Genomic DNA, 27,869 nt, shown 5'->3' on the forward strand with positions numbered 1-27,869 from the left:
GATAAAATAAAGCACAGGGATCGGTACAAGGTAGTGGCTTGAGCATAATGTGTTTTACCTTGATATCCTAGTCCCTGATCTACTTCCTCATATTTCAATTATTGAATTGAGCCTACTATGGGACTTATTGGAGCTTGAATTTTCTTATGTTGAAACATTTACATATCTGCAGGCAGGGCAGAAATATTTCACAGCCATATTTGTGCATATAGATCTTGCTAAGAAAAAAATATATACCAAACTAAATATAGAAGTTCCTAATGTCAGTAAAAGTACTTGGTTCTTAATACTTGAACCACTAATTTTAATACTTATAAATAACACTAAACACATCCATGTATACAGATTGTTTTTTGAATTGGTCTAGATTCTAGTTAAAAATTGGAAAAACTCAAAAGCAGATAAATACTAAAATATAAATTTTATTAAAAATATAACAGTAAGTACAATGAAACAACCTATTAACATTAAACATCTTAATGACACTTTTATTGTGACATTTTCAGAGTTTATACAACTCTTGTAATACATAGTGAAACTTCTTCAAACTGGACCCTCAGAAAACCGGCCAATATACCTTAAAATATGCATGTTATGTCTTCAATAGATTGGCCACCCCCTAAAACCATACATCGGCCAGTTTTTTAGTTTTAGTTCCATATTTCCAATAAAAACCTCACAATTCCAGCTGCCCAATTATTGTTCATCTGTAATAAATGTGTCAAGAAAACTAAATGATTAAGTAATTAATAATTCATTCACTGACCGGTTTGCATTTCATCAGTGGACAGATGATAATTGAAGGGGACAGTAGTTTAAACAACAAATTTAATCCAGACAAAACATTTTGTCACTGGTTGGCTGTTCATTGGTATTTACACACGTCAGGCAACCAGGGTCATAGAATAGTACTATCTTTACGATCTTTTTACTTCAATTAATTTGACCTGTACCCAAGCAAAACAACATAGGGGTGAAATTATTAGACTTTTTTTGATAGGTAAGTTATTCTTTCAAAACCGTGAAAATTATTTTGTTGGCAGTACCATTTGTAAATTCAAATCATTTACAAATGATGCAAGATTTAAAATGTAATAAAAAACCAAAAGTTTTGAATTGGCATTAAACATGTCTCGACCAACAAACTCAAGGTGTAGGGTTATATAACACATCTTAGAATGCATTTTTCACCAAACCGGCCATTTATTCTGGTCACAGTGGTGGCCGGTTTGGACAAGTTTCACTGTATATACTTAGCAGACAGTTACTAAGAGAGGCTAGTCAATGGGAGGTTGATGGAGAACCAGCATAACTTTAAACAAGAGGCTCCCAGGAGCCTGAATTGCTCACATTGTTAAATTTTTGCCTTTCAAGGGCAATTACTCTAACCAGGAGTTGTCAGATAATTTTGACTTCATTTGATTCATTGGAGGCTTTTGTAAGCCTTATAATAAGGATCATTTCAGCAATTGAAAGCTATTGGCTAAACCTAACAGATTTGGAGACGTATGCATACATCTGCTGTCTGACCCATTGTTCTGTTTTTAGAAACGGCAGCCATGTTTTTTCAGCGATCGAAAATCGGTCATTTCTTTAAGGATACCCTATAAAACTAGAGGCTCAAGAGAGCCTGAATCACTCACCTGGTTAACCATTTGCTTATTTGAAAAACTTGAGGAATGAGACAGGCTAGGTTAAATTCAACTAAATTGTCAAATGCAGGAAATGCTTTTCATAGCATTTTCATGACCTGAACCAGAACTTTGCTGAAGGCAACAATTTTTGAATTTTTTTCAAAAACCTGTCTTGTGACTCCATTTTTAGTATAAGCAGCCATATCTCTTCACAGATAAAAAATCACAACTGTCATTTTGAGCACAATACACTACAGAATAATTATGCTTATTTTCATTCAATGATCTTAAATGGTTTTAGATGTGATTTTCAAAGTACATGTGGAAAAAAAACCGACAAAAAAACTTTCAGGGGTCGTAAGTCCTACATTAGTCAATGAATGGTTTTGAAAATTTTGGCATAGGTCCTTCTCGTGATGCTTAACAATTTTACCCATGCCAGAAATTTGGTAAAGGCAACGGTTTTTGAGTTATTTGCAAAAAACTGCCATCTGACCCCTACGTTCTATTTTTAGTAATGAAGGCCATGAGTTTTCATGAATCAACAATCCCAACTCTCAATTTGTGTGGGATACCCTAAGGAACATAAATGCCAACTTTCATTGAATTCTGTGCAATGGATTTTGAGAAGATTTTCAAAGTTGCACATGCGAAAAATGCAAAAAAAAACTGTTTCAGAGGCCGTAACTCCTACATCAGTTGACCAATCGTTTTGAAAATTTTAATATAGGTCCATCTCATGATGCTGAACAATATTACTCATGCCAGAAATTTGCTGAAGGCAACGGTTTTTGAGTTATTTGCAAAAAACTGCAATCTGACCCCTATGTTCTATTTTTAGTAACAACAGCCATGTTTTTTTGACAGATCAAAAATCAAAATGGTCATTTTGTGCAGGATATTCTATGGAACAACCATCTCAAGTTTCATCAAAATCCATCCAGTAGTTTCAGAGATGTTTGAAGAAATTGTTGACGATGACAGACGACGACAACAGATGCCAAGTGATGGCAATAGCTCAGATGGCCTACAGCCAGGTGAGCTAAAAATCCAAATTGAAAAACAGAAAAAATTAACTTGATTCAGTTTCATGTAAGGTATCTAAGTAAAAGATTATTTTAACCAAGATATTTTCTAATTACTGAGGTCAATTTCAGGTTTCATGACAAGACCAATCATCATCTGAACATTTTTATAAGGCTGTTTTAAAATTGATCGTAAGTTAAAAAAAAAAGACAAATTAATTTAACTAGAATGATTAATGCTTAATAATCTGCATAAAAGTATAATTAAATGAATAATCCTATGTCTACACTAAAAGGTTGCCAAATACTAATTTAGATCAGAGATGAAAATCTAACGAAAGGCTCATTTAAATAAATGGGATATTAGCCACAGAAATTTATTCTGCCATTGTACTACAGCGTGGCTAATACAAAAAATTCTGCTGATGCTAACACAGTCATGCCATGTTTAACAAAGAAGGAAATGCAATAATTATTATAAATCATTATAATAAAACACAGACAGGTATTAATGCTTAAGACCAGTAGATAAGAAAATGCTATTTATACATCAGGTAATTGAATTATACACATATATGAGAATATACCAGTTTAAAATATCTTCGAAGAAACATAAAAACATATTGAATACTACTAAAAATTTCATACAACTGTCAATGCTATTTACAATGTAACATAATAAAATACCACTAATGATGAAGTATGATTTATGAATAGTAATAATGACATGCAAAACATATGCAGAAAAATTTCAAACATTACGTCAGTTCAATGTTTGACAATTACATTTGTATGGTCTTTATTGGAAATTTCAATGGCTCAATCTTCTGAACCATCATCATCATCTCCTTCAATTTGACGTAAACATTTATATTGCTCAGACAATTCTGACTTTCCATCAGCAATATTTGTTTCCATAGCTACTTATTCTGCTTTATCTATTTTGTCAACAGCCTTATCAATAATCTCTTTACCATCTTCAGTTGTATCATTACTATGGCATTCTTGTGAATCAGCCTTATCATGATTATCATTGCCAGACCCAGACATCTGTGAATCCTGATTGGCTGTATGATCATTGATTTCAGTCATCTTTAATTCACTCCTGCTTTTTGACTTGGTTCGGTCAGCTTTGTCATCACTAGCAGCTGAAGACTGAGAACTACTAATACCACTAGCTGTTTCATCTGAATCAAATCCTGAATCACTTTTTCTATCTAAATTACTGTGTTGTAGATCACTCTAAAACAGATATAAATTGTTTTACATAAAAAAATTAGTGACAAAATATTTGCTCTCTTCACAAATTTTATAAGAAAACTGTACTTCAAGGTACAAAGTTTGTGTTTTAAAAGTTTAAAAAAATATGCCTGAGCAGTATTTATTCATCATCAGGAATCTGGAAATAAAAGTATGACATTTCAACAGACACGAGGAATACAAGATTTCCCCTTACTGTTTGAGCATCCAGTGAAAATTGCCATGCATCATGCACTTCTACATGTATATATATATATATACCCTTCTATAAGTTTCCATCAAGATTTATGTAATGGTTAGGTGAGCTCATCACACTTCATAACAAGAAAACAATAACCCCTACTCCCTACCCCAGAAAAAGACAGGGGTGATAAGTAGTTGCATAGAATACCGTTACAAAAAAAAATGTGCATGTATGAACAGATACCATTATCACTATACATCTCTCCCACTTTCAAGTGACTTTTCCCTAACAGCAAAATACACATGAAATAGACCATGGTAGTGAAATGTAAAGTGGACTTTTTGGTGATTTTTGGCTGATGAAATGCTCAGTGAATTATTAGAGTTGTGTATACAGTCAAACCTGTCTAAAGTGACTTTCCAAGAAGCAAAATCATGGTTGCATCTGACAGGTGGTCTTTATATACACGTTTATTTTACATATAATGCATTAAATAAAGAGATTTAAATCATAGTCTTTTAAGACAGGTTATTGCTGAATGCAGGTGGTCACTCAGATGAATCTGACTGTAATTCCATTTTTGTGGATAAATGTATGAGCTTAAGCAAACTATTACAATAATTGCTTTGGAATGCACAAAATGTCAATGAATTTAAACTAAAACTTGTAAGCTAGTTTGAATGTTTGAATGAGACTTGCAATAACAAAAATTTCCCCCACCTGATATATTTTTAATGATCCATTAAATATTCTTAAATCTGAAATCATTCTTTATTAGAGCTAACACTTTAAATACTTTGAGGTAGTTGTAACTGCAGCCCAATGATGATCCTCTTTTTCAAAGCATTTCTTTAGTTAAGCAGCAGATTAAATTTTGTATTATATAACATGAAGAGCATTCATCTCTTGAATTTGTAAGTTTTTGATGTACACAATAAATGCTACTAAATGCGCCACCTTGCCTATATTATAGTACAGAATATTTACTCTATGCAAAACAGACATATGCATGTATATACATGTAAAGGCTTCAAATATACTATGGTAGCCTTAAAGCTGCATTAGCTGCCAAATTTGATCAGTTTTGATTCTACTGAATTTTGTTGATAAAATGAAATATGTTTGTAGTAATGCAATTGAAGCAATAAATGTCAATAATACCTACAGAATATTGTAAAAACAACGTTTTTTCAATCAAAGCAGATCGATAGCTCTAATTATTTTTCGCCATTACTTCCGAAGATTGCCGACAGGACATTAACCCGTATTAAAAATACTTTAACCTTAGTAAAAAATAACAATAACGGATGCACAGGTAAGCACATGTATTATTTTTCAAATAATGACAGTTATTGGCCATATTTGTGCCATATTATATCACAATAAGTAAATTTCAAAAGGATCCTTGCATTATATTCAAACTTTTTTCTTTTACAGCTTGAGCCCAATGGTCTTCCTTGCCACTGATTAACCTCTTTCGCTTTGCAATCAGATTTGTTTTTAAAAAAAGCAACCGTTACAGCACATGCACGGATTAAGGTCACCAGAAGTCACATGCATACAAGTTTATCTAAGTTGACTTTTTGCCTTGCACCTATTTCATGTATTTAACACATTTTATTTGTGGATATCGAATGAAATTATATAGAAAAAGTGCAATTTAGTATAATTAAGGCATATTTCAACCGAAATTTTTTTTTAACGAAAATGACAGCTAATGCAGCTTTAAAATATTTGTTTCCACTGGAACTGAAGCTAGCCCAATTTTATTCTAAATTATAATGAACATACCTCATCAAAAGTCCATGGTGGTGGAGGTTGGTCAGCACATCTTCTTAAGGCAAACTTCCACACTAAAAACCCTGATGCACCATAAGTTGACCAAAACTTTTCAACTGTGTACAAACCTAGAAACAATAAATAAGCTGTCTAAGCACAAGGAATAGTCAAAATATTAAGTTCTTGAAGATAACATAACAAGCATCAATTTTCAACATGTTAATAGTTTCACATTTTATCATATTCGTTTTTTTAGATTGTATAAAAACCAAGTGTATGTTACCCATAATGACAGATGACAACAACACTATTAGAACTAAGCCACTGCTAAGTTTTTGTACTTCTTAGATATTAGAATAGTATGGCATATTTTAGGTATAAATCTTGTATTACATATTCCTGAGCGGGTGTATGTCAAAAAATGGAGGTTAAAAATATAGTGTGCTTCCTTTTTGCCTTTCCCTGTTTTTGTTTCTTGGCAAATGGCTATCATTTTTCATCTCAACTACAGGGTAAATATCAATCTATCACACAAAAATTTTTTTTTGAGGAAAAACAGTATTTTCATGAAAAATAATGCTTCAGAAATGGGGTCTATTTTTAGTTTGACCTGTCCTGGTGTACCAAAGTTTGTGCCTTTTTTTCTAAAATAGGCCTAAAAATTTATTTTGACATCTCCTTAATTGAAAAACATGGTCAAAAGTTAGATTGAAACCCCTTGTCTATTTTTTAAATAAATCTTGAAAATTTAAGGTATACTATAGAAGCCTATGGGGAAAAGAATACAAGACTGAGACCTTTAGGGTAATCTAAAATTATCCTTACTTCAAACATACCTCAGGTCTGAAAAGATCATTGGTGTCTATGATACATAAATTATTAAAATATTTGCATCAATATTTCAAAGAACATTGACATTTGGTTAATCAGGAGCCAAAATAGCAACTGGTAAAAACGCAAAAAAAAAGAAGGTAATGGACTAAGTAATATCATAAGCTCACTTTGACCTTTTTTCCAAGTAATCAGAAACAAGAAACCTGGCTCTTTACACGTTATGTACAATTAATGGGTGTTGATTAGTGTGGTCAGATTGTTCCTCAATATAGGTAATATTGAAACATCCTGGGGCTGAATTATTATTGGATTACACTACATGCAATATTGTGGGTGCTGCTGGACGTCCGTACCCTTCCTGAGGATCTGATGTTAGACATGTTTTTTTTGTGGGAGTTCATATTGCTAGAGCTTCAGTTTCTTTTGTATGACATCTGTTTCCCTTATCTTCAGTTTTGATGTGTAATCTTTTTTATTCATCTACATTATGTAGATGGTCTTGTTTTCATGTCGTCATGTTTATGACAAGTTTTTGGATTTTGACGTCTTTGAATCAAAACAATGCTGACACTTCCATATTTTTTTTTTGCTAATATAGTAAACATGGTAGCAACTTCAAGGGCAGTGCAAGGGACATACCATCATATCGGTATCCATCATCGGGAGCAAAGGGACTAAACTCTTTCAGTTTATAACCTCTGATAACTCTGACAACATTCCCAGTCTCAACATTTCTACTAAGAGCCAGATTACCCCGGGTCAACTGCTGGTCCTTAGACTGAGGAGCTGTTCTCAAATTCTGCAAAACAACAGCCATATAAATAGATATCAATGTAATGCAGCATAAGAAAAGTTTGTTATTCATGCAGAAAAGGGATCTGCATGTAAATTATGATATTGCATGCTCAATTTTCACTTATTTCCATGCTTTAAATCAGTCTATATCCAAGCTATTTACTAGAGAAAAACTGAACTACCTATTTACAATAAAGATGCACCTTTGAGTCTTAACTGCATTCCTGACAAGACAAAAAATACTGATCACAACATTGTCCTGCTTTCAAATGAGAGAAAATACACAGATAAATTTCCTTATACTTATTTTTATTTTAATACAGGGGTTCAAATTAGCACTGGTCCAAGGTCCAAGACCTTCAATTTCTGATGCAAGACCACTGAAATTTCATTTACCTAGAACCTGGACCTATCGTACTTTGCATTTACTCTTATTGAGGAATTATTGCTTTCTTCTGGTGGACCTTTCATTTGGGAGACAAAAAAAATCAAGGACATTTCACTCTGGAAAGAAAAATTTTGAACCCTGTTTACAGCTAAAAAAAAAAAAAAAAAAAAAAAAAAAAAAAAAAAACAGATTCAAGTTTGTTGTGTTAAAAAAACGTCTCTCCCATCAAATTCAAAGTTCAAACTCCTAGAAAATTGAATGGATCAAATATCCTTCAAAATACATGTATTGTAAACAGTGAAATTTTCACATAGTACTTTTCACCAGATTTGCTGTAAGACCAGAATGCAAAAATTAAAACAGTTGCAAACATTTTCTTTATAAAATGAATAAATCTGAATTCAGATATCAAGCGATTTGTATTGTTCGCCGTCATAGTCCCTAAAGCGGTTTACAAGACTCGATTTTACTAAATAAAATAGAATTTTTCTATGCTAAAATTAGATTGGAAGTGACAAATGTCATGCGATCTTGCAAAATGGTGATGCTTTTAGAAAAAAAAATTCATAATAAACGAAGGTTTCAGGCTTTAACTGTAACTAACTTTGATAAATTAGAATGAAAATTGAAGGTTAGATTAGAATGTTTGCCTTTCTACACCAATACAATTTAAAATTAAGTTTTTATGGGAATAATATTGACTTGAAATAGAAAATATGTTCGAGTTTGGTAATGCTCTATTAGTATTTATGTTAGGTAAGTTCAGAAGTCATCTGCTCTGATCTTAATCATGTCTTTGGACGAATCTGAAAGTGAATCTGAAGATTTTAACGAATCAGATGTTGTAAATGCTCAGAGGGAAGTCTTAGCATCAGAAGAAAGATTAAGAAATGTTGTAAATGAAGAGATTATAAGTGACAATTCAGAATCAGATAACCCATAGAAATTATGTACCCACTAATATCAATGGGAGAGGTGACTGCTGATGGTTGCCATTCAAACTTTGATATCCATGAATGGGGTCTGCCACGCATATTCACACCTGGGGGAATAGCTGGCCCCCAAACTACAATGGGCCCCAACAAAGAGACTTTAGATTTTTGGCAGCTCTTTATTGATGATAGGTTTCTACAAAATTTGAGAAAAAAAAAAACAGTTTTGCTAATTATCAAATATTAAAGAAACATGCAAGGTCATAATAAAATACCATGGAATACACCAACCCTGCCAGAAATAAAATCTTTTCTTGGTCTTAACACACCAAATGGGTATAAACCAAAAAACAAACAGCAAGCTATATCGGTTTGCTGATCCTGTCATATCAACTCCCATCTTTTCTTTAACAATGAGCTGTGACAGATACACACAAATTTTGTGATATCTACACTTTTCTGAACATGCAGCTGAGCTGACCAGGTAATCCTAACCATGATCCGTTTACAAAATTAGGCAAACATTACCGACATCTCTAAGGTGAGGGATAGCTGTTTTGTTATTTTTCATTATTTTTTAGTTCATTTAGATGTATGCTGTCACTTCAGTTATCAAAATTTTATTTGATTTTTTAAATGAAAAATCAGTCCTCAGTTTATATGTATATTTTTGCTATTGAAATATCTAGTCAACAAGGAACACAATTAGTCATCAAAACATCTTTTCAACCAATAAATTAGATTCTTTCTATTTTAAAATTTATTTATTGTATATTTTATTACAAACAAAGGATTATTTCACTATACAAGGATTATTTCAACACACTATTATGGCCTCAGGACTTTCTAACAACTCTACAAAACAGAAACTTAAGGGCAAAACAGAGGGCAAAGGATAAACTGTTTAACAATTGCTTGCAGCCAAAGTAGATAAACCTGTAAGTAATCCATCTAAGAGAACTTTTTCTGAAGTGTCATCTGATTCAAATACTAGCCTTGCTATATCTAGTATTATTAACTTTCAAAAAGACCTTGATGAAATTAAGTTTAGCCTAAGGGATCTTACAACTAAAGATGATCTAAACGAAGTGACGAAAGACCTTGTCAAACAATCAGACTTGGAAAATTTTGTAAATGATATAGTGAAGAAACTTTTTAGTAAATTTGAATCTTCACTTGAAAAGAAATTGAATGACAAATTAGCAAAATTTCAAAATGAAGTGCAAGAAAAAATGGAAGCCCTTACTATAGAAAATGAAAACTTGAAAAAGAATATTGAAATGAATATATCTTGTATGTCAAATTTCAACATGAAATGGCAGAAACACAAAAGATAGCAAAGGAAAACAGCATCAGTAGTAACTATAACGAACAATATTCAAGGAAAAACAATATCAAAGTATATAATTTACCAAAGAAAGAAAAAACAAAACCTTCGTCTGGATTTTATTAAGATGGTTAAAGATGACCTGAAAGTGGAACTTGACGAAAGAGACATAGTAGCAATTCATAGGCTACCAGCCGATCGAGAACCCAGACCCGTTATGGTTAGACTCTTCAATTCAGATGTGAAAAGAAGCTTGATGCGTGTCAGACGAGACCTTAAAAATAAAGTGAAATTTGTTGATGATGTTACTAGAAGAAATATGGGCTTGATCCACAGACTTGAAGAAACTGGGCATTTTGAATCTGTATGGTATTTTAATTGTGGTGTTTATGGAAGGACTCCACGTGGACTACAGCTGAAATTTGGATTAAATGATGATATCGAGTACAGACTGAGGCAAGGGAAGTAACTTTGAATTTTATTGTTTACATTACAAATGTTCTGTTCAAATTTTGTTGACTTTATTTTCTCTTTTTGCAAATATTGAATTGAGTATTTTTAATTCAACATGCTCACTATTTTTTATCCTATCTGTTTTGTATCATTAAAGAAACTTACTTTTTGAGTATTTTTAAAATATTAAGTTTTTTTCATATTTTGCTACAACAACCTGGTGATTTTTCTTATAGATGGTTATAAATGTTGGTTAACTGATCTGTTAATATATATTTTAATATGGGATCTGTGAAAATATTAACAGTGAATTGCCAAGGGCTAGGTGACCCTGGCAAGAGAAGAGATGTTCTTAATTTTCTTAAAGTCAAAAACTATAATTTGTACTGCTTACAGGATACACACTTTGTAACTGAAAATGAATCTACTATTAGATCTGTTTGAGGGTATGAGTGTTTTTTCTCATCCCTAACTTCTAATTCACGAGGTGTAGCTATTTTAGTAAATAATAATGTAGAATTTAAAATATGGAAAGAGAAAAAAGATCGAAATGGTAACTTTTTAGCCTTAGATATAAGTATTAATGGTACCAGACTTACATTATTGTCATTATATGGTCCAAATCAAGATATACCAGGATTTTTTATAATATTATGTCAATTATTGAAGATTTTGGAAATGAAAATTATGTGATATGTGGTGATTTTAATCTTGTTTTGAATCCAACTACTGATTGTTTTAACTATTTACATATTAATAATCCAAATGCTAGAATGAAGGTATTAGAAATTATAGATCAGTGGAATCTTGTAGATCCATTCAGGGAGATATATGCAAATATGAGAAGTTATACTTGGAGAAAAAGAACTCCTTTAAAGCAATCTAGGTTAGATTTCTTTTTGATACCAGATTCTATGCTTATACATTCAAAAACATGTAAAATTGAACCAAGCTATAGGTCTGATCACTCAATGGTTACTTTAGAATTAGAATTAATCCTTATATGGGAGGTAAAGGCCTATGGAAGTTCAACAATTCCTTATTATATGACTCAGAATATATTGTGTTAAAGAAAAAATAATGGATGTTAAAAAACAGTATTGTGCTCCAGTATATAATATGGAAAATTTACATATGATAGAGGATGAAAATATACAGTTGACAATTAATATTCAGCTATTTTTAGAAACCTTATTATTTGAAATCAGAGGTAAAACTATCTCCTATGCTAGTTATAAGAAAAAACAAAAGAATAATTTAGAATCTGAACTTTTAAAAGAAATTGAAAAACTGGAGTCACAATCAATTATTAATTTTTTAGAGTTAGATAATAAAAAGACTGAATTGGAAGCTCTGAGGAAAGAAAAAATGAAGGGTAAATTAATTAGATCAAGGGCTAAATAGATAGAAGAAGGGGAAAAACCAACAAAGTATTTTTGTGGACTTGAGTCTAGAAATTTTGCTAATAAGATTATACCTAAAATAGAAAAGGAAGATGGTACTATTGTCACAGATCAATTTGATATACCGACAGAAACAAAAAATTATTATACAGAATTATATTGTTCTCGAGATGATCCTTTGAATACTTATAACCTAACTGATCTTGAAAATGATCTACAGGATTTGAGTTTCAATAGATTATCTGAGGATGAAAAGAATTCTTTAGAAGGGGAGATAACTATCACAGAAGCCAGTGAGGTTTTGAAAAATATGAAGAATGACAAATCATCTGGATCTGATGGTTTTTCTACAGAATTCTTTAAATTTTTCTGGAGAGAATTACATGTTTATGTTTTAAATTCACTAAATTATGGGGCAATGATGGGAGAGTTATCAGTTACACAGAAATTATTATTACAGAAGGTATTATTACTTGTCTTCCTAAAGACAATAAGCCAAGACACTTTTTAAAGAACTGGCGTCCTATTTCTCTACTAAATACAGTATATAAAATTGGTTCAGGGGTTATTGCTAGAAGAATTAGAAAAGTTTTAGACAAATTGATAGACTTAGATCAAACTGGGTTTATAAATGGTCGGTTTATAGGAGATAATATCAGATTGATTTATGATATTTTGCAATATACCGAAGAAATAGATATACCTGGTTTGTTATTGTTAATAGATTTTGAGAAAGCGTTTGACTCTGTGTCATGGAGCTTTCTATTAAATGTTTTGAGTTTCTTTAATTTTGGAGACTCTATTATACAGTGGATCAGCTTAAAATTAATTTTAATAAAACCCAAGTTGTTTGGATGGGCAGCAAAAAGTATAGCGAAGATGTGCTTTGCCCTGAAAGACATTTGTCTTGGGGAGCAACAATTTTCAAATTACTAGGTGTATATTTTGATGTTAATCTTGTTAATATGATAGATATGAACTATGATGAAAAGTTGGTTAAGATTAAAAGTCTAATTAACACATGGTCGAAGAGAAATTTGACTGTCATTGGTAAAATATCAGTTGTTAAAACTCTGATATTACCAATTCTTAACCATCTTATATTAACATTACCACGTCCAAAAAGTGTGGTCATAAATAAAATAAATGGCCTTATTTACTCGTATATTTGGAATTCACCTACAGGCAGGGTAAAAAAGAAGATTTCACAAAAAAAATCATGCTGAAGGTGGACTGAAAATGATAAATATTGCATGTTTTATGGATGCTTTAAAATCCACCTGGGGTAGAAAAGTTTTCAATTCTGAGAGTAAATGGCTTAATATATTATATTCTATTGTTGATAGAGAAAAACTTTTAAAATGTGGGAATGGATATGCAGTGTCAGTAAAATGTAAAAATATGTTTTGGAAAGATGTATTTAATGCTTGGAACAGTATTATTGAAAAAGATAAAGATGATAGCTGGAAATTTTTTGTTACTAGTCCCTTGTGGTGGAATAAAAATATTATTGTTGGTAATAAACCTGTATTTTATGAGGATTTTTTTCAAAAAGGTATTATCTTTGTAAATGATATTTTGAAAGAAGATGGATGCTTTTTGTCTAATTTAGAACTTCAGCAGAAATTTGCTATTAATATTGATACTATGAAGTATAATAGTTTAATATCTGCACTAAGACAGACAAAAAGATCTTTTGTGTACAATGATAATAATGTTGTATGTCCATTCTGTCCGAATTATATTAAATTGTTTATGAAGAGTAAAAAAGGCACAAAAGATATGTATTCAGTGTTGATAAAAAATAATTGTGTGCCTTGTGGACAACAAAAATGGGGGGACATATTGGATATTAATGATCAAGAATGGAAGGATATTTTTAAACTTCCATTTTTAGTGACAAAAAACACTAAACTCCAATGGTTATAATTTAGAATAAATCATTACATAATTGCAACAAATAAATATCTTTTTAGAATACAAATTACAGATACTGCAAATTGTACTTTTTGTGATGAAGAGGTTGAGACTATAGAACATTTATTTTGGAACTGTGAAAAAGTTCAGAATTTTATCCTGGAAATTGATTTTTGGCTTATATCGAATGATATCAGCATCCCCTTTACTAAAAAGAATTTTTTGTTGGGAGATACTTCTAGAGGCAGAAGAGGTCTAGTTTTTAATCTTTTCTTTCTCAAAATTAAACAATTCATATACAATTGTAAATATTTTAGAAAACAGTTATCTTTACAAGCATTTAAAAACATTGTCAAAGATTTATATAACATAGAAAAATCTATTGCTGTCAGAAATAACAAACTAGAGCAATTTAATGAACTGTGGAATATTTTCACTGTTGTATTATGAAAACTGTTTTATATATACTTAGATTTCATTCTAAATGATGAAACAATAAATAACATATGTACAATGGCCAACAGATAGATTAAGAAATTTACCAGGGAAACAAAAAAATCTTGTTTTTTTTTTATTATTAATTTTTTTTTCTCTCTTTCATGTGGTTTTTTAATTTTGTCCCAAATCCTAATTATCTAATTTTTTTTTCAATTAAACAAACTGCTTTCAAATCTGTATGTTTGTTAATAAATTACATTTTTATTGCTCTAGACTTATCTATCTGTGGTTTTTTTCTTTGATATACTGTTGTGATGTGTGTCAATATTATTATTGTCTGTACTAACAAATACTAACATCTGTGTATATTTTGATATTATTGCTACTAATGTTAATGAACCGGGATAAGGTACCGGTACTCGATGTTTTCAAACTAACAAATGTACCGTTTTCATTAAAAAAAAAAAAATTTTAAATTTATTTAATATCTATATCAGGACATTTTTTCCTTAACAAATACTCTGGTCAATTTAAAAGTCGAAACAATGGCAACATCAATTATTTTAACACCTGTTTCTTGTTCTGTCATTTCAAGTAATAAATTACTAGCTTGTTATGTCCATATTTGACTGCTATTAACAGCTCAGCGACAAAACAAAATGGATCAAAGTGATAGATTTTTATAAAAGAGTTACTTGCTATGGTGTTTAAATGAGAATCGCTGTTCTAAACTTTTTAATGCTTTAAACTTTTTCAAGGTTACTAAATAGAAAACTTGATGGATGGATATATGGATACCAACATCTTAATTTCACAATTTTATACATGGTGATAATTTATCCTACATGATTCTGTGGAAAAATTAGACAACAAAACGGGTGGTTGAGCCTAGTCGACATAATTACCTGAACGGATGATTTAACATCCTAAAATTTATATACATCCCCACTAACGTAAATATTAAATTTCACAACTCTACAATGTTGAATGGGTTAATAATCTCAAGTTTTACAAGCGTCACCATTTTTCAAGCACATGTTCAGAACTTAATTCCGCCCAGTGCAACATATCACGTGAAATCAACTCAGACACACCAAAAATTTAAAATTTAGTACTGAAAGTGTTTGTTTAAATCTATGCATACCTTTGGATTTGATGCAGTTCCCTTTAAGTCTCTGCCACCTGTAATGAAGTATTGCTAGGTGTAAGCAGAGGGATCAATATAACTCATTTAGAAAAGGCTAGTCACTTAAGATGCTGCACACAAGGAGTTATAAATACTTTTTTCCACTTGTGTTCCCTTACTAAGTATCTATTAAATTAACCTACAACTCATAAAAAATTGTGCTACTTGGGACACATGATACCACTTCATCTTTTTGTTGTTCATAAAAAGCAGTTGTTTTTTCAGCTGAAAATCCCACCACCCTCAGAAATGACAAAACAATATTAATAAAAATCACACTGGACCTCCATTTTGTCACCTCAAACAACATATCTAAACTAGACAGAATCAAGTTATAACACAGTGACAGACTATATATAAACAATGTAGACTCCATGGATTCATGTTATACCTTCTCCAGTGTATGTAAAACAATCCCCCAAGTCTATATTGTCTTCATAACCACCAGATAAGGCTATAGAGTATGCACCATCAGCTCCTGCATGTATTCCTGCTACTGTTGGTCTGAAAATGTAATACATGTATATTAAGTAGCATGTCATTTTTAATTTAGTAACATATACAGCACTGATTTAAGATTCTGATTTCCAACATCCACAGCAAGTGTTATTTTGGTGTGGAAACCACAGCAAATGCAATTTAATGGCAAGTAGAAAACTTATATTTCTAATTAGATATGTTATAAAGTATGCAAAGCAGAGTTTTTCTATCGAACAAGAGAGACTACATTTTTATGTAGATAAGCAAAATGATGGCACAAACACATTTGACCTTTGGTCCAATTTAACTAGAACATTATCTACGTGGCCAAACTAAGCTTAAAATCTCTTTAATAACCAGCAAGAGAATGATGATAATCTACCACTTGGAAATTTGGAAATTTAACAATGGAATTAATCAAACATGAAATTTCTCAATCAAATAACAGCAAAATTTTATTTTCTAATATTAGTAATGTTTCATTAAGCAAAAATCTTCCATCAAGTGCATTCTAATATTTTTACTGGACTTTAATTGTCATTAGGTACAACTTCAGCTTTAAATCTACAATTGCTTCACCTTCCATTCATATAAATCTTACTTGAACCTTTAAAGCATACCTGTGTACACCATCCCTACAACATTCCATACGGGTTGCCCAGATGGTCCCTATCTCCACTCCTGTATATGAAAGTCAGTCAATTATTAGAAAATACTTCAAAATAGTTTTCAAGTATCTACTTTCTACCTAAATAACAATGGAACACCATTTTCCCAAAACAATTTTAATACAAAGAACTTGTGTAACTGCTGTCATAATAAGCTTAAAAATGAGCAAGCTCACAAAGAGAATAAAATGGACTTCATAGTGTCACTTTGAACACTGTCTATGCAGGCATCAAATATTAATGATATTTCTACATCTAAAAAATTGTTAAAGAGAAGTTTTGCTAGTATGGTTTCAACATGTAACGAAATGCTTTGCATGGCACAGCTCAAACCATGAACAATTGGATTTATTTTTGGTGATACTAGATTACTAGATGCATGTATGTGGACAAATGAATTGACAGACTGACAGAGTGATTCCTATATACCCCAAAGCTTTGTTTGTGCAGGTACACATGTATGATAAATTTGAATTGTAACAATGTCATAAAATATGACACATCAAACTAAAAATACAATGTGTAAAATGTAAAACATGACTTCCAGTGACGAAAGTTCTATATTTCCAACACATTTTTTATGCATATCACCTAAAAAGTATGGAATAAATAAAAGTACAAATACAGAGTGTAATTCGAATAAACAAATTTCAGAATGTACATTGATGATGTAATATGTTTAAAGCCAGTATATTTAACCAATAATTTAAGCAATTTTTGGCATACAATAAAGAAGAGCATCTCACAAAAAAAAATATGCTTCCATAACAGTGGAAGTCTCTGCATAAATTTCAAGACAAGGTCAAGTCAGAGATAATGTAGAGTATACCTGGAACAGCACCATAGAAATTAGGTCTGTTTGCAGGTACTTTAGGAGTTGGTGCTTCATTTTCATCATTCCACTGATCTACCTCATCCTTCAACTCTGAATTTGTCGGTACATCCTAAATAATATGGAAGGAAAACCAACAAAAACATTCTTTACACTATGCAATTCAAAATATTACTAGAAATGCTGTCAGCAAGCTCATGAAGAAAATACACCCCACCTCAAATAGAATTTAAATATATAACACTTATTGGATAACATGTATCCCCTTTTGGTATCATACAACAGTACATATATTCCTTTATGCATATCTACATACCGATACATTGTTTGATACCCAACCTTTCTACAAAAGTTCATCAGAATCCCTTGAACGGTTTAGGATGAGATTCACCTATAAGGTTTTACCATGTAAAACCCTTAGGGTGGATTATATCCTTTTGGCATCACCCAACAGTAACTATATTCCTTCATGCACATCTACATATGATACCAAAACTAAATGCACATATAATATTTCATCCAAATCCCTTGAGAGGTTTAGGAGGAGTTGCACTAACAAGGTTCTAACATGTAAAACCCTTAATATCATAGGTGTTAACTCTCCTGTTTTTTGCGGGAGTCTCCTGTAATTTTACCTTTTGACCCACAAAAAAAGGCTCCCAAGCGGGAGGCATCGATCTCCCAGTTTCAAGAATTTCTCCAGTAAAAAAACTCCCGTAATGTTAAATTTATCATATTTCGTCAATTTTTGTCCACCATTTTTGTTCATGTCAACAACAGTGCGGGTCGTGAAAGCGCTTAATGGTCAAAACACTTGGAACAGCTGATCGAGATACGAGTCTCTCTAGAATTATCTTTGTTCATATCAACAAATAGAATGATTTACAATATTGAATGGCTATTTATGTCAAGATTTTAAAAACTTTGTGGCCGAAAACAACTTGCCGTTCTTGTGACTGATCATTTTAATGACTGTGAAAAAAAAAAAAAAAAAAAATTCCCTGACAATAAAATTGCAGAAATACATACAGTGATTGAAAACTGTAAACAGAAACCATTCAGTATTTTACGTGATGAAAGCAAAGGTAGAGGTGCCGAATAGTTCTTTCCTACTCTTTTCGCAATTTTAAAGATGTAAGCAGGTCCGTCAAAACCAGATTAACATGCCAGTGGTGAACACTGGAACAGGATAAAATTTAGTTCATGCCATACCAAGCCTCACTTCTGTGAACTACATGTATAATTCATTTTGTTGATTCATTTGTACATATGTATCATATATTTACTGTTTTGAAAAAAATATTTGAAATCCTCTGTATTATTTAATTTACATGTATAACATAACAAAATATGTCGATAATGTCGTCACACAAAATCTCCTGCAATTTTATGATGGATTGCAGGAGATCTCCCACAATTAGGTTAGACTAGGTTAACAGGTATGCTTAATATGGATTATCTGCCCAAGGAGTCCTCCAACAGTAATTATATTCCTTCAAGCACATTAACATATGATACCAAACCTTCCTATAAATTTTCACCAAAATCCCTTGAGCTGTTTAGGAGTAGTTGCGCTTATACAGTTTTAACATGCAAAACCCTTAATTTGGATTATCTCCCTTTGGAGTCCTCCGGGAGTAATCCTGAAGTTGTACACTTTCTGTAATGTATGGGCAATATTAATAAAAAAAAAGGAAATGATATGTTGAAAGGAAACAAATGCACCATCATATAACCAGGCTTTATTTCTTTGATTCTACCAAGTAAACAATTAATCATGAAAACTATCTTGAGATCTGCCCTAAAAATTCAGATTACATTAACCACTCTCAGTCAAGATTTTGAACTTCGTTATGACTTAAGTCATGGTGTTACAGTAGTGACATGTTGGATGGGGGCATGAAAAAATCCTGGAAATTAGAACTCCTGTCAACTTTTCGCATTTCGGCCATCTATTTGGATTTAGTGGTCACTGAATTCGCCGTCTACTTCAATGCTTCAGTATTTTTCAGCTGATACTGAGTATTATTCCCCTGTGAATTTCCCCTTCTCATTTTGTGCTTTACTTCCCATTATTTATATTTCTGATACACCTACAATGTATTCAGTAAAAAATCTCTGGTATATTTGATTATCACCCTTTGTTTTGATAGCATAGCAACCTTTACTAGATTTAAAAAAAAATTTAAACACAAACAAATGAATACATAAATTTTATGGGTTGAAAATAAAATTGGGCAATGTACGTAACAGAATTAAGTACTACAAATCTACAACTACGCCATGTATGTAACAAAATGAAGTACTACAAATCTACACCTACGCCATGTACATAATGGAATGAAATACTACAAATCTACTTACACTATGTATACAATGGAATGACGTACTACAAATCTACACCTATGCCATGTAAGTAACAAAATGAAGTACTACAAATCTACACCTACGCCATGTACATAATGGAATAAAATACTACAAATCTACACTTACGCCACGTACACAATGGAATGACGTACTACAAATCTACACCTAAGCCATGTACATAATGGAATGAAATACTACAAATCTACAACTACGCCATGTATGTAACAAAATGAAGTACTACAAATCTACACCTACGCCATGTACATAATGGAATGAAATACTACAAATCTACTTACACTATGTATACAATGGAATGACATACTACAAATCTACACCTATGCCATGTAAGTAACAAAATGAAGTACTACAAATCTACACCTACGCCATGTACATAATGGAATAAAATACTACAAATCTACACTTACGCGACGTACACAATGGAATGACGTACTACAAATCTACACCTAAGCCATGTACATAATGGAATGAAATACTACAAATCTACACCTACGCCATGTACATAATGGAATGACGAATTACAAATCTACACCCATGCCATGTACGTAATACAATGACGTACTACAAATCTACACCTATGCCATGTACGTGACGGAATGGCGTACTACAGATCTACACCTAAGCCATGTACGTAACAGAATGAAATACTACAAATCTACACCTAAGCCATGTATGTAACGGAATGAAATACTACAAATCTACACCTACACCATGTACGTAACAGAATGACGTACTACAAATCTACACCTAAGCCATGTACATAATGGAATGAAATACTACAAATCTACACCTATGCAATGTACATAATGGAATGACGAACTACAAATCTACACCTACGCCATGTACATAATGGAATGACGTACCACAAATCTACACCTATGCCATGTACGTGATGGAATGACGTACTACAAATCTACACCTAAGCCATGTACGTAACGGAATGAAATACTACAAATCTACACCTAAGCCATGTACGTACCGGAATGAAATACTACAAATCTACACCTAAACCATGTACGTAACGGAATGAAGTACAGTAATAACAGCATTTTGTAATTCTCAGAATTTTTATAAAACATGCGAGTTATATGAAAACAGGAGAAGTGATATGATTGCCATTGAGAGAGTCGATCCACCAAATGCCAAGCAACAAATAATTTAACTTCCACAGGTCACCATACTGTCTTCAATGATGGTTAAAACCCATACCATAAAGCAACCTGTAAAAGGCCCCAAAATAGATGCAAGATCTGAAATCTGACACACCATATCAAGTGAAGAAGGGAATTATTCGTCATATGAATTCTTTGAGAATAACAAGGAGCACATGGAAATTAATTGATTTTGTTTGTAGAAGTTTGCAGTTACTTAAAACATACCTTTCCTTGAATTCTGGCTGAACGTCTCCTGGAACCTCTCAAAGAACCAGAAGTTTCTGGATCCAATTCTACCACTTTTTTAACTGGTCTACTGACGAGACTTTCTTCAGCCTTTCTCTTATTACCCCTTACACCTTTTTTTAAACTGAACTTAGGCAGTGACTTGTACTAAAACAAAACAAAACAAAGAACATATACTTTTTAACTTATCAGGCTGAAATCCTCCACAAACATTTGCTTACTCTGAATTCAGATATGGTATAGATTGTAGTTGGTGAAAATAGATAACATGACACCTACTGCAGAGAACAAAAGGTCTAATAGTCATCTTTAAAAAAAAAAACCTACTATACTAGACATCACATGTGTACGTCAGGCCAAATAAAATGTGTGGTTCTGGTTGCCTGATTAACCTAATTTTTTTTTGCCAAATTAAAAAAAACAATGTATAAAAAGAAACAAATGACCCTACCGCCATTGGGTTATGCAGACATTTTTTTGTAACTTCTCCAGACAGGACAATAGTAAACAACAATGGCTGTGCACTTGCTTGCAGTTGTGGCCACAAGACCACTAAATGCAGTAAATTAACAGCCAGTTGATGTTTCATTCCTGTTTGTGATGACTGTCTAGTCATTAGTTGTTGTTAATTAATGTTTTCACTTAATACTTACGCATTTATCTTGCAGGATTTAGCAACATTTCAAGCAAAACTCGTGAGTAGTTAAAAATAAAAAAATTACAAATATTTTTTAAGACCAACCAACCCTTTTTAATTCAAAGAGGAGACTGAAACCACACCTATTTTTTTTTTATTTTGTCCAACATAATGTTAAAATTTGAATTAAAAATTTGTTCACACCTTTGAATTTTTAAATTGTGTTAAATGACTTGCACATTCTTATCACATTACAAGCTTGTAAAATGTTAATACTTGAATCAGATGACAATTAAATCCAACATCATGTTTACATTGTCCAGAAGATTTTCAGCTGTTGGTACTTTACCCAAAACAATGATTTATGGCCCATTTAAAAAAATTCTTAAAATGAATCTTTTGAAGGTCATTGTTCCTACCAAATAATTGTTTATTTTCAATTTTGTGATAAATTATATTTTGTCAACACACAAAAATACAATTATCAGTATTTTGTCAACAATCAGCATTCAGTGACAATAATGACAGAATTCCACTGGAATTTTTTGAAAGGAATTATAAAATTATTCTTAATTGGGTATATCACTTGTAAGTACTGATATTTAGTTTATATAAACTGAGAAATACATAACAAATTAAAAGCAATAGAACTCTGCCACAATTATAGGTTACAGACCACCAATTCAACCAATGAGCATTTGGAACGTACGCAAAAATAGTCCTACGCAGAAATTACCCCTGTTCCTCATAGTGCTGTGAAAAAAGTTCTCATTTAAAAAATTTAAACAGTTTCTGAAAGGAAAAACATTTCTGTACATTTTATAGGTGCATTTTGCTTCTTGTGATGTGAAGCCTAATCTCCATAATGATTTCTAAATATACCCCTATCTTGTGAAAACACTGGGATTTCCCATGCTATTTATAGACACTTCACTTCCGGTGACCAGTACTGCACTGCAAGTCTGCTAACCCCACATGCCATTCTGAGGATTGTGAGCTGACATATGTAGAATCATGCTGATATATAGTCCTCTGCAGGTTAAAGTTAGGGTAAAGTCCAGAGAAGCCATTGAATATTGTGAAATTAGCATAGAAGCCTATGGGAAGTGGAATTAGTGGTTTTTAGCCTATAGAACAGCTTATAAATATGATGATTAAATCAAAAATGGGCTTGAACTGATGACAAGTATAGATACATAGCTACATGTTGATCATTTGTTTTAAAGGGAGTGTACAAAACTACATGCATCAACCTAAAAATCGTTACATCACTGGCATCACACTGCACTGAATGAGCTTTTAAAATACGATTTTAATTGTCCGTATTTCATTTCTCTGAATCAACCATTATATCCCATTTCGTTGCAAGAAACCAAGGATTTTAGCAGACGGGGTATGAATCACATGATTTATTGATATACATATGTATACATGAATGTTGCATGGAAATAGGCACAAGATTTGGCTCACCAGCACACAATAAAAAAAAAAAATTGTGCAAGACGAGAGTTTGGGTGGAGCTTGTTACTGTTTACTGAATGGTAGCAGAACATATAATTTTCAACCAAAATAAAAAAAAAAAAGATAAGATTCCAGGCTTAAAAAACATGTCTGCTTGTTCTGCATAGGTCCATCTTACCACGCTGATCAATCTAAACATATGAAAACCTGGCTAAACACATTGGTTTTCGTGTTATTTCCACAAATCCTCAATACTGAGTAATGGTAGCCAAGTTTTTCGACAGATCAAAAATCTTCACACAGATTCCAGGCCTAAAAAACATGTCTGCTTGTTCTGCATAGGTCCATCTTACCACGCTGATCAATTTAAACATATGAAAACCTGGCTAAATCAATTGGTTTTCGTGCTATTTCCACAAATCCTCAATATTGAGTAATGGTGGCCAATTTTTTCGACATCACACAGACTGTTAAGGATATCTTTACAAACATTCATGCCGTGTTTGGTTACAATCCATCCCACAAGTAGTCTCAGTACTCCTACAATGTAAGCTGTTGGAATTTCAATCTTCCATACCCCAACCTCTTACTTCCAAACATCATAATGCAAACTGCTTATTCCGACGTTCTTTGAAATCGGCAGAATTATAGTAAAATATAACACGGGGGAGAAGGTGACTAAATTGAAGAAAAACAAATGACCTACCTGATAAAAAATCTAGCAATCCTGGAAATCCATTTTAAATGGATTCATCCAATTAATAAAATTATGAATTTTAATTTGTGAAACAAAAAAAATTAAATTAAGCAACAAATTGCCATTACCAAAGTTTGTTTTGTCAAAAATATATTGTATTCCGTAAAATTAGTGACTTAATTCAAAATGGCTGGTCACAAATGCTTTCTATGTATTTAACAAACATTTTGGATTTTTATCGCTTGATTTCCAGTGGGTTAAACTTCTTTTATGAAAACAAGAGGCTCCCTGGAGAAGAGTTATCAAAAATTGTTAACGACAACGACGGATACCAAGTGATGGCAATAATAAAAAACATAAAATGTTTTAAAACATGTTTAGCATATTCACATTTGCAGTGCCTTTCAACATGTCAGATGCTAGTGTTTAGAGATTAGATTGGCACCAAGTCAGCAAACAGCTTACCCAGACAACCACTATCACTGATGGAGTAGAAGTCTCAGAAGAGAAGATTTTCAAAGTTCGAAATTTAGAATTTGGGAAAAAAATCCATACAAGACCAACAATGTAAAACTCATTCAACTGTCAACGGATCTTTCTGAAAATTTTGGTATGGGTCCATTCCATCATTTTGAAGAATTTTACTCCATGCCAGATTTTAGCTAAACCCTACTGTCCTTGAGTTATTTCCATTATTCTGCAATTTGAACCCTATAGTCTGTTTTTAGTGACAGCAGCCATGTTTTTTCGCAAGATCAAAAATCCCCAAGCAGAGATTGTTAAAACTATTCTACAGAGCATTCACAGTAAGTTTTGTTTCAATCGATCTTGCAGACTCCACGAAAACTTGTTTTGCCCCATTAGTCATGGGACTGGCTGGTTAGATTGTCCAGTCAGCCCCACAGATATTTAGCCAGTCCCACTCATTTTTGTAAATTTACTGTTAGCAAATTAAAATTCTTTAACGACTTTATGGTATGCCAACTTGCTTTTCATTTTGTTGTATTGACTTGGTTGTGGAGAATTTCTCAATATGTTTTCCAAAATGGCTATTAATACAGGTTTATTTATTTCTCATTTTGAATGTGATTAGTTTAGTAACTTGAGTTTATATCAATATAATTAGCTGAATATCAATAATTTTATTTCATCATAATCATTCTTCAACAGCATATTTTTCCATTCATGAAAAGTTTTCTGCTTCAATCTGCTCGAAGTCAAACTCATCACCAGTGTCCATTTCCCCATTTGCTGCTAAATCATAGCCCTGGATTTTTTTGTTTCTGTGATCTAATGTTTAAATCACAAAAAAAATAGTCCGAGGTACGTTTCGCAGCATTTCCCCATGTTAATAATCATCTTTTATAGGCGTTTTATTATTAGTCTGAACATGACAGTTGTCAGGAACAGCACTGGTTAAGTGTTGAATAGGCCATATTTAGACATTAGCACGTCAACAATCTGGTACCCGATGTTAAACCAGAAATGGAATTACACAAACCAGTCAACATCTAATAACCAAACAAATAATGAAACCACAAAGCACTATGATGGCCATTTTTTACCGGCGGTCTTCAGACCGTCGCTGGTGATAAAAACATTGGATAACCCCGTTTCTAAACAGTCAGGACCAGCAAGACCGACAAATTTCGCATACAAAATGTACTCTGATCTTGTAGTTTCAGAGAAGATTTTCAAATTTACAAATGTAAAATTTAGGAAAAAATCCATTACAGAACCCGTAACTCATTCATTCTAAACAGGTCTTTCTGAAAATTTCAGCATAGGTTCAACCCATCATGCTGAACAATTTTACTTCTTCAAGATTTTAGCTAAACCCAACTGTTTTTGAGTTATGTGCAAAATTCTGCAATTTGAACCTTATAGTCTATCTTGAGTAACAATGACCATGTTTTTTGCCAGATCAAAAACACACAAAAAGATTGTAAAAATTCCCTACGGAAAATTCATGCAAAGATTGGTTACAATCTGTCCAGTAGTTTCAGAGAAGATGTTTGAAAAGTTAACAGACGACGACGGACACATGGTGATGGCAAAACATGGCCCTTCAGCCAGGCGAGCTAAAAATTAATTTATTGTAACAAATATGGTATCAAAATACAGAAAAAAAATCCAGAATTTGAACTTTAAGGAGCATCCATTTTACTTATGGGGGTATCAAATCTTCTATTCTGCCTTTACATTTTCAGAAAATATACATGTAGGTCCTGCCTTTTTTTCAGCAAAATTTCTTTAAAATATTAACAAGATAACAGATCCTGCCTTTTTATTTTACTTATGGGCGGTACTACCTTTTAATATCTTAAAAAATTCCATCCTGCCTTACCGTTTCAAATTTGATCCTAGCCCTCCATAAAAATCAAATGGTAATAAGAGGTCACACAAGGTAGAAAAATATATATGCAACCGACTGCATATTTTTTTCACAAAAAGACGATAGGAATGGATATCTTGTTGGCAGGAAATTCATAGAACATGTTATTAAAGAAACAAACAATTAGATTGAAAAAAATAAAGGAAAATTTTAATGTGTGTCAGTGTTGACCCTGCACTTATTTTAGTGTTTTGACCAAATTTCTAGTGAAAAACACAAATAACTGTGTTAATGCAACCTCTAAGCAATAGACCCTTTTGTGGTAAGTTGGTGAGCATGCTCAATATACACTTCCGTGAGGTAGGGCTTGGGTAGAACAAAAGAATTTTCATCGGCTATCCCAACGTCAGCACAAAAGGGTCTATTCTGTTACTAGACTATAGGTAGGTGTGAAATGCACAACTTCATACTGAAAGTCAATAGAAGTGCTGTATTCCAGACCCATCGAAACCTGCCGGACCATCGGACCTGTCCGGTAAAATTGTCCCGGGTCCGGTAAATATACGTTGCTTGTCGACCCGGGTGGCTGATGTTTTTTTCTTACGTTAAAGAAGATTTTCTCAAAACTGAAGTGGTTTTTGTGAATAATAAAACTAGAACGTTTTAATAATTACGTGAATTAGTCTACAGTCTAGCGAGATAGTCAATCAATTTGATTGTAAACAATAATATGTAACTTCCGGTTCATTCGCTACACGTCATTTCGTCCTTTGATATATCGTCCCTTCCGTTGTCTCGCGTGTCGATAAATTGTTCAGAGTTTTTTCGGTCAGACAAATTGTCGTTCGGTCAGACAAGTCATCACCTTGTGTCTGACCGAATGTCAGATGTGCTTAAAAAAATTTCGATGGGTCTGGTATTCCACGATAATCAATATCACCAACTTACTGAATAGTGTATTGTTCTCAACTCAAACCTTACGTATGTCCAAATACGTGGGTTGCAGGGTCTGAGGAAAATTATTCTATAAAAACTTGTACTTTGTCAAGCGAATGTAAAATTAATCATTAAAAATAATCATTCACCAATTTTCGTTTAAAATCAATTATTAACAAAAAACGGCTGGAAAGGTTTTTTTTTCATTTTTGTCTCACGTGCAACTAAATTTCCTTTTAACTTATGGCTTTTTCAAAAAAAAAACATACGGGATTAATCAAACCAATCTCTGCCAGTATCTTCCTGTTGTCTTCTAAATTCTTCAGTCGGAACTGTTCATAGTCATTCATGATTAGAATTTCAAAGTATCAAAATACCCAATATTTACATCTAATAAATAAACCATGTGCTTATTTCGCGCCACTTTATCACGTGAGATTCTGTTAAAGGTTCTCTCTGGATATTTCGTAAAGAGTTATGGAT

General features: G+C 32.4%; 1 protein-coding gene and 1 pseudogene across 1 annotated transcript; one reads left to right on the forward strand and one right to left on the reverse strand.

Moving 5' to 3' along the window:
• Window positions 1-404: 404 nt before the first annotated feature.
• Window positions 405-27,815, reverse strand: LOC148624536 (uncharacterized). Its single transcript, XM_088567199.1, has 9 exons — window positions 27,656-27,815; window positions 21,300-21,467; window positions 17,533-17,647; window positions 16,656-16,716; window positions 15,947-16,059; window positions 15,514-15,551; window positions 7,356-7,515; window positions 5,895-6,010; window positions 405-3,901 (listed from the first exon to the last, which is right to left on the reverse strand). Exons 1-9 carry the CDS (start codon window positions 27,734-27,736, stop codon window positions 3,584-3,586), a joined length of 1,170 nt encoding a protein of 389 aa, XP_088423325.1. The 5' UTR covers window positions 27,737-27,815; the 3' UTR covers window positions 405-3,583.
• Window positions 8,690-10,854, forward strand: LOC148624537 (uncharacterized; annotated as a pseudogene).
• Window positions 27,816-27,869: the final 54 nt, after the last annotated feature.

This window comes from Perna viridis, chromosome 2 (genome assembly GCF_037379345.1).
Source record: "Perna viridis isolate PV_CMFRI_1.1 ecotype Kerala chromosome 2, ASM3737934v1, whole genome shotgun sequence".
Taxonomy (NCBI): domain Eukaryota; kingdom Metazoa; phylum Mollusca; class Bivalvia; order Mytilida; family Mytilidae; genus Perna; species Perna viridis.